The 10,161-nt window shown below is 51.6% G+C and overlaps 1 protein-coding gene across 1 annotated transcript; it reads right to left on the reverse strand.

Moving 5' to 3' along the window:
- Positions 1 to 492: 492 nt before the first annotated feature.
- ZNF48 (zinc finger protein 48) lies at positions 493 to 4,114 on the reverse strand. The gene is made up of 2 exons (XM_049789125.1): positions 3,942 to 4,114; positions 493 to 2,429 (listed from the first exon to the last, which is right to left on the reverse strand). The coding sequence occupies exons 1-2, from the start codon at positions 4,021 to 4,023 to the stop codon at positions 634 to 636; spliced, it is 1,878 nt and encodes a 625-aa protein (XP_049645082.1). The 5' UTR covers positions 4,024 to 4,114; the 3' UTR covers positions 493 to 633.
- Positions 4,115 to 10,161: the final 6,047 nt, after the last annotated feature.

The raw sequence follows: 10,161 nt of genomic DNA on the forward strand, positions 1-10,161 counted from the left end.
ATAGCACAGTGGTGGAGCATTTGCCTTGCATGCGGCTGACCCAGGAAGGGCCCGGTTCAATTTTCGGCATTCCATATGGTCCCCCAGTCTGCCGGGGCGATATCTGAGTGCAGAAGCCAGGAGTGACTCCTGAGCACCGCTGGGTGTGGCCCAAAAACCAATCAATCAATAAATAAAGTTTAAAAAGAAAAACAAAACCTGGATAGGGTGCTGGGCTCCCAGGGGTAACGCTGGAAGATCTTTTAATTTTTTGGCTTGAACTATATCTAATTGTGCTCTGTGCTTATTCCTAGCTCTGCATTCAGGATCCTATCACTCCTGGCCAGGTTTGGGTGACCACATAGGGTACTGGGGATTGAACTCAGGTTGCAACACAAATGCCCTCCCCACTGTGCTATAGGCCCCATTTAATAACCTAGGAAGCAGCAAGACTTTAGGTTTCCTTAAGAGCCCTAAGGGCCTGAGCTCAGCCAGTTTCTTGAGCTTCAAGGCCCTTTCCAATCTATTTCTATCTAGTCACTCCATTCTCCCTTCTCCCCCTTCTCCCTCCCCCACCCCCCAGGCCCTTTCTTCTCCACTTAAGCAACAGATCCCCTCCCTTTGGTCTCTGGATCTTCCACCCTCCAGGCCCCATCACTCCAGTCCTGCAGGGGGCTCCTCTTTGAGGGAACTGACTTGATCATCTCCAGTCCCAAAGGGCCTCAGGACCAGGTGCCCGCGCTGGTGCTTGATTCGGGCTGAACTGTCCCCAAAACCCTTGCCACACTCTGCACACTTGTACGGCTTCTCCCCCGTGTGTGTACGCCTGTGTTTGACCAGATCGGAACTCCGAGGGAACTCCTTCCCACAGAAGCCACACATGTGGGACTGGCTGGGTCCCGAGTGCTGGGCCTGGGATCGGGGTGGAGGAGCCACGGGGCCTGGACCTGGGGAGTTATGTGGCTTCAGGAGAGTGGATGCTGGTGGTGACCGTGCCCGCTCACCACGGTGGGTACGTAGGTGCTTGACCCGGGCTGAGCTGTCTGCAAAACCTTTGCCACACTCAGGGCAGAGGTAGGGCTTCTCCCCCGTGTGCACGCGATGGTGCTTCACCAGGTCCGAGCTTCGGCGGAAGCCCTTCCCACACTCAGGGCACTTATGGGGCTTGTCATTAGCCAGTGGCGGAGGTGGCTCCCCAGCCTGTGGGCCCCCGGGCTCCGGCTCTAACCTGGGCAGGCCAAAAGGCCCATCACCTGAGTGTGAAGGGCTTCGAGGGGTGAGTGGGGGGCTGGTGCCAAGAGGAGGTGGGGGGGGACTTGAACTGGGGGGTGGGCTGGAGACAAGGGGGGCCAGAGGGTAGCCTGGGAAGCTGAAGTCCTGGCGCTCCACGTGCGTGAGGCGGTGTCGGATCAGGGTGGAGCTGAGGCTGAAGGTTCGGTCACATTCGGGGCAGGCGTGAGGCCTCTCTCCGCTGTGGGTGCGCAGGTGCTTGACCCTGGCTGAGCTGTCAGCAAAGCCCTTGCCACACTCGGGGCAGAGGTAGGGCTTTTCCCCTGTGTGCACCCGGAGGTGCTTCACCAGGTCAGAGCCTCGGGCGAACTCTTTTCCACACACATCACAGCTAAATGGTTTGGGTCCCAAGTGACTGCGCTGGTGACTCAGAAGGCTGCAGCTGAGCACGAATCTCTTGCCACAGTCAGTGCAGACATAAGGCTTGTCCTGACCTTTGGGACCCTGAGTAGCCACCGAGGTTGCTCGAGAAGTCTGCCGGCGAGGTACCACAGGCCGAGGGGCTTGCTCCCCTCGGTGTGTCCGCTGGTGCTTTATGCGGGCAGAGCTGTCCCCAAAGCCCTTGCCACAAATGCCACACTTATAGGGCTTCTCACCCGTGTGTGTCCGCTGATGTTTCACCAGGTCAGAGCTCTGCCGAAAGCTCTTCCCACACTCACCACAGATAGTAGGGCGCTCACCAGCAGGAATCCTGGACCGAGGAATCTTGGGGGGGCCTTGGGCTGCTGGCCGGGCTCTGTAGGGCTTCTCGCCACTGTGAGTTCGCTGGTGTTTAATACGGGCAGAGCTGTCCCCAAAGCCTTTCCCGCAGACACCACATTTGTAGGGCTTCTCTCCTGTGTGGGTCCGCTGGTGTTTCACCAGATCTGACATCTGTCGAAAACTTTTGCCACACTCACCACACACAGCAGCCCGGTCACTAGTCTGGCCCCAGCGGGGTTCTCCCAGGAGTCGAGGACCTCGGTCCCAATGCTTTCCTAGTCCCTCTCTCTGGAGCCATAACTCATCCCAGCCCTGGAAGCCATCGGGTTTGAGAGAGGCGTCTCCTACTTTGTGACCAGGGACCAGATCCTCCTCCTCCTTGAAACTCAAGTCATCCTCCTGTGGGGTGTGTTCAAACTCTTCAGGCTGGGAAAGCTCCACAGTCTCACACTCCATACCTGCAGAGAAAAAAGGGAGTCGACACTGTCTGAGGGCACTGCCAAAACTGCTCCCCAGGCTCTCTCCCTGAAGGGTTCCTGAAACACTTACTACTGTCTCTGCCAGTCATTAATGATCATTTTCAGTCACTCACCTAAATAGCAGGCACCAGATCAGTTCACCCAACACATACCAAAGTTGCATCTTACTTAATTTTTTTTTTGTTTTTGTTTTTGTCTGTTGGGTCATACCCAATAATGCTCAGGGCTTACTCCTGGCTCTGTACTCAAGCATTACTCCTGGCAGGTGTGAGGGACCATGAGGGGGTGCTGGAGATTGAACCCAAGTCAGCTGCTTGTAAGGCAAACACCCTCCCTGCTGTGATATTGCTCCAGTCCATTATTTTTGAAAATGTTTTTTTAATTCTTATAAACTGTGAAAGCATAACCCCAAATCTCTTTGCTCCTCAAAGCAGGGGCTGTCTCTGACCTTCCTCTTTAATCCCCCTGAAAGCAGGAACTAAATCTCCGTGAAAAGTACCCTCCAACAAACACCCTTATCAGCAGAAACAGGACAAACTAGCTCTGCTTAGCTCACTCAATTAGATGTCCAAGCAAAAGCTTTCAAGAATGCCTTTGTCCTGCCTGTTCTTCACAGATTAATTGCTTCTTTGTCTAAAAGCTATATAAACTGTTCAGCCATTCACTAAGTGACCTATATTTGATGAAATTAAATGTCTTTTCCCTTACTAATCTCTGTCAATTATTTTGTTACCCAAAAGTACCAAAGGAGCTGAGGTGGAGATCCCCCCTCCTTCCCTCTACAAAGCATGACTGAGTCCTTGCGAACCAATCTAAAATGATTACTAGTCCCTTTCCATTTTACAGTTTGTCACTTTTTCAAGATTAGAAAGTCAAAGGGGAGAGGGGGTTATAACTTATCTGATTCTTGAACCTGACTTCATGGATAACAATACAAGGCCTTTTCTTTGAAAAAAACCCAGGAGTTTGTTGTTTGCGTAACCGATTCCGTAACATCTTACTTAAGTCATTTTATCTGCATAAAATTAGGGATGAATTCCAAATAACCGCTGCCACCGAGCGAGTAGGTCATGCAACGTATGGGGGACAGGCCTTCATTGCAAAGAAGAGTAAGCCACAGAGAGGCATGGTCTTCTAGAGGGGTCTCGGGACAAGAGGAAGCAATTAAGGTCTGCACTCCACGAGGCTGAAGCTTCTCGTGGAGCCAGGGAAGGTATCTGAGAAGGAGGAGCGGATTAGATCCATCTGGCGGCAGAGGGCATCCCTGAAGAGGAGGCCGGGGCTGCCGGGAAGAGAGAAAGGGCCGAAGTAGGGCAGCCGGTGGAGCGGAGCACGGCCGGGAGGGGCGGGCGTCCTTCCAACGATGCCCCTTCTCCGCCAGGCGCCCCATCGGCAACCTGTCCGAGTCCTTCGGGGTCCGGGCCAGAAAGCGCCCGTCCCCATCCCCGCAGCAGCCCCGCTCCCCGGCCCGGCCCTGCCGCCCGCTCTCACCTGTGCCGGCGTCTCCCGGCTGCTCCGTCGGCTCGGGACCTTGGGGCTCGGCGCGCCAGGGCTCCGCCGCCGCGCGCTCCATCGCCGCCCAGACCCAGACGCCGGCCCGCGGTCACGCCGCCCTGCCGCTGCCCTCTGCCGGTCGGCCCGCGCGGAGGCGCAGAGCGCGGCCCCGGGACCCCCCGCCTGCGCCGCCGGCCGCCCTGGCAGCACCTGCTGCGCGTCCCGCGCGCGTCCCTTTAACCCCGCGGCCGCCGCCGGGCGCACCGGGAGCGGGGCTCGGCGGCCGGGCTCCGGGGCGGGAATCGCGGGGCGCCAGGGGCTGCGGGCTCGGCGCCAGGCCGGGAGTGGAGGGGGTCGGGCCGGGGGCGGGACGGGAAGCGGAAGCGCGGCCGCCCCGAATCGCTCTAGGACCGCGGAGGAGCCGCGCGCCTGCGGGGTTCGAGCGGCCGGGCCGCGGGGTGCGTGCGGGGTGCGGGGTGCGGCCTTCTCGCAGCCGGAGCCAGCTTGGCGCTGCCGGCCCAGCCGCGTCCTGGTGGCCTGCAGCAGCGCCCGGCCTGGAGAAGCCGGGCTCGAGGACGGAGCCCGGCCGGGGAAGGGGCGGGGGACCGAGCCAGACAAAGGGCGGCGGGGACCCCAGACGGGCCGGGGGCGGGGCGCCCGCTCGCCGCGAACAAAGCGGGGCCGCTGGGCGAGAGGGAGACGCGGGGCCCCGCAGAGGAGAGCCCGGCAGATGGAATCCGACTCGAGCCCGGCCCGGCTCCGAGACGCAGGTTCCTAACCCAAGGTCTCTAGAGAGGCGGCGCTAGGCCCAGAACGCGGGAGCCCAAGGCTGGCCGTTAGAGACAAAGAGATGTCGGGACAGATAAAAAAGGGGGCTACCAAGTCGTTCTAGGTGAATCCCTTTTGAGCTCCAAGAAAAGGCTGCGTGGGGAACTGGCCCGGATGCTGAGAAACAAAGACAATGGAACAGCCGTGGGGGACAGGGAAGGTTAAACTAGCTTTGTAGGGCCCCTGAAGGGATCCAGCATCTGCCCCAGGCAAGCCTGCCATGACAGCAACTAGATGCGATGAAGGACTTAGACTTGTATATTCACTCGTCTCTTTAACTCTGAAGAGCTAAGCAGGAGTTTGAAATAAAGAGATGAAACCTTTGTAAGGTTACAAGGCGTGTGGGAGAGTCGAGGCGTGCCGAGTTATTGGGATGCTTTTGGTTCTGGTTCCCTGTATGATGGCACAACAAAACATCACAAATCCGACCCCAATTCAGTCTGTACTTAGGGGCCACAATTCGATTCAATTCACTCACAATTCAATCCGTACTTAGGAAATTCTTGCGAGTTCTGAGCTCTAGAATCAGGAGGTGGGTGAGGGGCTGAAGCAGGTATCTATCCTTGAAGACTTGAGTGGCTGAAGACATTTTTTTTAGATCAGCCAGAGTTAGATTCCAATCCTTGCCATTCTTCTGTCTGGACTTAGGGAAATTATTTTTCTTGGGGTCAGATAGATAGTACAAAGGGTAAGTAAGGGACTTGCTCTGTATGCAGTCGATCCATCTCCAGAACCATAATACCCAGAAGCACTATCAGAAGTAATTGATGAGCATATTCAGGAGTACTAGGTGTGGCCCCAAAGAAGCTATACTTAATATTTTCCCCCTACGTTTTTGGTGTGTGGGGCATACCCAGCAGTGCTCAGATTTTACACCTGGCTTTCAGGTGTAAAATCTCAGGATTTGTTCCTGGTGGTGCCCATATATGGGATGCCTAGGATCAAATCTAGGTCAATTACTTTCCAAGGCAAGTGCCCTACCACTATATTCTTTCTCCAACTCGAATACTTAATATTCTTTGCTAAATACTTTACATATTAACCCTTAACCATTTGAATCCAGAATTATGCACATTTACAGTTTAGAAGTAATCTTGTGAGGAAAGGTTGGACCATACCTAGTGGTGTTCAGGACTTACTCCTAGCTCTATGCTTGTTCAGGTGACCATATGGGGTGCCAAGACTTGATCCCAGATTGGTAGTGTGCAAATCTCGTTGGGTCTTCTTATTACCCTTATTTTGGGGTCATACCTGTTAGTGCTCAGGCTATTCCCGACTGTGCTCATGGGTCCAGGTAGTGCTAGGGATCTGGGCCTTGTACATGGCATGTAAGGCATACACTTTGCCTCTTGAGCAATTTCTCCATCCTCTCAGCTATTCCTCTTTTGGCTAGAATTACCAAGAATAAGGTGTCATATATGAGCCTATTCATTTAGGGCAGCTTAAGATTTCAGCAAAATTCAGAGCCTACCTGAAGTAGGGACTGAATGAACTCAGATTCATGCAAAGAAAGGATAAAAATAAGCTTGAGATGCAAATATGGGGCCGGGAAGGTGGCACTAGAAGTAAGGTGCTTGCCTTGCAAGCGCTACCGTAGGATGGATCATGGTTCGATCCCCCGGCGTCCCATATGGTCCCCTCAAGCCAGGAGCGACTTCTGAGCGCATAGCCAGGAGTAACCCCTGAGCATCAAACAGGTGTGGCCCAAAAACCAAAAAAAAAAAAAAAGAGAGATGCAAATATGATTAAGATTTATCCAGTTGGGCACAGAGAGATAGCACAACGGCATTTGCCTTGCAAGCAGCCGATCCAGGACCAAAGGTGGTTGGTTCGAATCCCTGTGTCCCATATGGTCCCCCGTGCCTGCCAGGAGCTATTTCTGAGCAGACAGCCAGGAGTAACCCCTGAGCACCCTTGGGTGTGGCCCAAAAACCAAAAAAAAAAAAAAAAAAGATTTATCCAGTTAACTCAGATTCAAAACATGAATGTATAGTTCCCTAAACACTTCCAGGACTGATCTTTATTGTGGGGGTCACCAGGGCCATATCCAGCAGTGCTTAGGGGTCCAGGTGGTGTCAGGGTCTTTCAAATTAAAGAATATGTGGGCCCGGAGAGATAGCACAGTGGTGTTTGCCTTGTAAGCAGCTGATCCAGGACCAAAGGTGGTTGGTTCGAATCCCGGTGTCCCATATGGTCCCCTTTGCCTGCCAGGAGCTATTTCTGAGCAGACAGCCAGGAGTAACCCCTGAGCACCACCAGGTGTGGCCCAAAAACCAAAAGAAAAGAAAAGAATATGCTCTATCACTTGAGTCACATCTACAGCCATGAGAGTACTTTTTTGGTGTTTTGGGTTTACTTGACGCGGTGTTAACACCTGGCAGTGTTTAGGATCTATTCTTTGTTGCTTGGGTTTCGCTCTTAGAGTTGCTCAGAAAATCAAATGCACTTCCTACATGCAAAACACATGCTTAAGTCCCTTGTACTCTCTCAACATTCCCCAAGAATAGTTTGTTGTTTTTGGGGGGGTTTGTTTGTTTGTTTTGAGCCAAACACCTGGTGATGCTCAGGGGTTACTCCTGGCTATGCACTCAGAAATCACTCCTGACTTGGGGGACCATATGGGATGCCAGGGGATCAAACCGCGATCCATCTTAGGCTATCGTGGACAAGGCCTTACTACTTGTGCCACCACGCCAGCCCCTTGTTTTGTTGTTTTTATTGTTGTTGTTGTTGTTGTTTAGGATTAAATTGGCTGTGCTCAAGTGTTATTCCTGGCTCTGGAATAGTTCCTAATCAGGAATCATTCCTGGCAGAATATGGGTTGCCAGGGATTGAACCTCGGTCAGCCACATGTAAGGCAAGACCTGCTTTACATCTCTCCAGCTCCACTCCAGAACAGGCTTTTTGCTTTGTTTTGTTTTGTTTTGTGGGACACACCCAGCAGCGCTCAGGGTTACTCTTGGCTTTGCACTCAGAAATCATTCCTGGAAGGCTCAGGGGACCATATGGGATGCCAGAGATAAAACCCAGGTACAAACACCCTACCGCTGTGCTATTGCTCCGGCCCCCCAGAATAGTTTTAATTATTGTCAGTGTATATAAAAGGAAGGAGTGAAAGCTAAAAATTAAATGATGGCTTCCAGAGTGATAACACAGTTGTAGGGCATTTGCCTTGCATACAGCTGGCCTGGGATGACTCGTGTCCAATTCCCAGCATCCCCTATGGTTGCCCGAGCTTAACAAGAGCGACTTCTGAGCACAGAGCCAGGAGAAATCTCTGAGCACCATTGGATGTGGCCCAAAAACCAAATAAAATAAAATGATGGAGCCAGAGTGGTAGTACAGAAGGTAGTACATTTGCCTCGTAGGCGGCTGACCTGGGTTCGGTCCCCATATGGTTCCATATGGGGGACCAGCATCCCATATGCCCATATGGTCCCCAGAGCTCACCAGGATTAATTCCTGAGTACAGAGCCAGTACCGCCGTGTACAGCCCCCAAACCAAAATAAATAAATAAATTCGATAAAATAAAATGACACATTTTTTCTTTTTTTTAATATTTGATTTCTGGGGTATATAGTGGTGCTCAAAGTTACTCTTGCCTATGCACTCAGGAGTCACTCCTGACAGTGCTTAGGGACCACAGGGGACCATATGGGATGCCAGGGATGGACCCAGGTCAGCCACATGAAAAGCAAGTGCCTTACATGCTACACTATTATTGAATGGTAGGTGTGCATCCCACAATTCCCAGAGAGGGAGAGGAATTCCCATGATCCCTGTCTGGGTAGTACAAGAGAACAGAAAATAATCCACACAGTTGGGAAGGTATAGCAGGCCAAAAAACTAACTGCAAGCTCTTCACCCTCAAGCAAATCGCTCTACCATGTAGAACCATGAGCCAAGGTGTCAGTCGACCCTCCAGGCTGCTTGAGTAGTCTTTATTGGGATAAACAAAGTCCAGCCTCAAGGGGAAAGGGTAAAACCAGATGAGGAGGCAATGGGAAGCAGCTTTTTAACAGGAAAATCAAAGCAACAAATTGAGAGACATCTAATTATAAGGCAATATGAGGACCAATCCAAAGGCCTCTATCTACACTATCACTCCAGCCTCCAACCCAACTTTCCTATTTATTCCAAATATTCCGTGGCTTTTCACCAGGTGCCAGGTGCTTGTGCTAGAAATAAGATATGAGCTACCAAATGAACTAACTTCTCCCCCCATGTCCAAGACTGGCTAAAACGTACACCACACTTCTCTCTGGAAGTACAAGCTCTGGCTTAGAGAAGAGGAAACCTAAAGTAATTTACAGCTGAACTTGAACGCAAGTCTATAGATAGAGAAGCCCCATTGGGCTTAGGGTTGTGGCTCAATGGTAGAGTATTAGACTTTGGGTTTGATTCATAACACCAGCAACACTCCACACACATCAAGGATTATGGTACTGTCATGTGGTCCTCAGTGTCTCATGCATACTGAAAGCAGGTGCAGCCAAAACGTGTAACCCAGGAATATTACAAGTAAGCAAATATCAACATAGGGAAGAAAACTAGGGAGCTAGAATAGTTCTTCAGAAGTGCTTGATCAGGCCACACACAGAGCTCACTGTGAAGACCTGAAAGAGATGAAAAAGAACTAATATGGGCCCAAGTGATAGTATTGCAAACGGTAGATCCAGATTCCATCCCCAGCTCCCATATGGTCCCCCAACCACCACTAGGAGAAATTCCTGAGTGCAGAGCCAAAAGTAACCTTAAGCATTGCCAGGTGTGGCCTAAAAACTGGAAGAAAAAAAAAGAAAAACTAGTATAGAGCTCAACTGCTTTATATGCAGGAGGCCTAGGTTTGATTCCTGGCACCACCCAGTCCTGAACACTGCTAGGAGCAAACGCCAAACAGCCCAGAATAATCCACTTCTGGGTGTGGCCCTCAAACTAAACCAAACAACTAATTCAGATGGTTATGAAATGGGAAAACTGTCAGAAAGCTCAAGGTAGAAACTTTCTTTCTCCAAGCACTTAGTATGGAGTGATTAGGCATAATTTGCTGGTGTGTATAAACCTATAAATAGTAGATCATGCCACTATAAATACACATTATCTCCACTCTTTACACAAGGCCAGCCCTGAACCTTTCTGCAGGGCAACTGATTAATATACACAAATGTCTAAAATATGTAACTTCCTTTTCTTTGTTTTTTTTTTGGTTTTTTTTTTTTTTTTTTTTTTGGTTTTTGGGCCACACCCTGTGACGCTCAGGGGTTACTCCTGGCTATGCGCTCAGAAGTTGCTCCTGGCTTCTTGGGGGACCATATGGGACGCCGGGGGATCGAACCGAGGTCCGTCCTAGGCTAGCGCAGGCAAGGCAGGCACCTTACCTCCAGCGCC

The sequence above is a fragment of the Suncus etruscus genome, chromosome 15 (genome assembly GCF_024139225.1).
Source record: "Suncus etruscus isolate mSunEtr1 chromosome 15, mSunEtr1.pri.cur, whole genome shotgun sequence".
In the NCBI taxonomy this organism is placed as follows: domain Eukaryota; kingdom Metazoa; phylum Chordata; class Mammalia; order Eulipotyphla; family Soricidae; genus Suncus; species Suncus etruscus.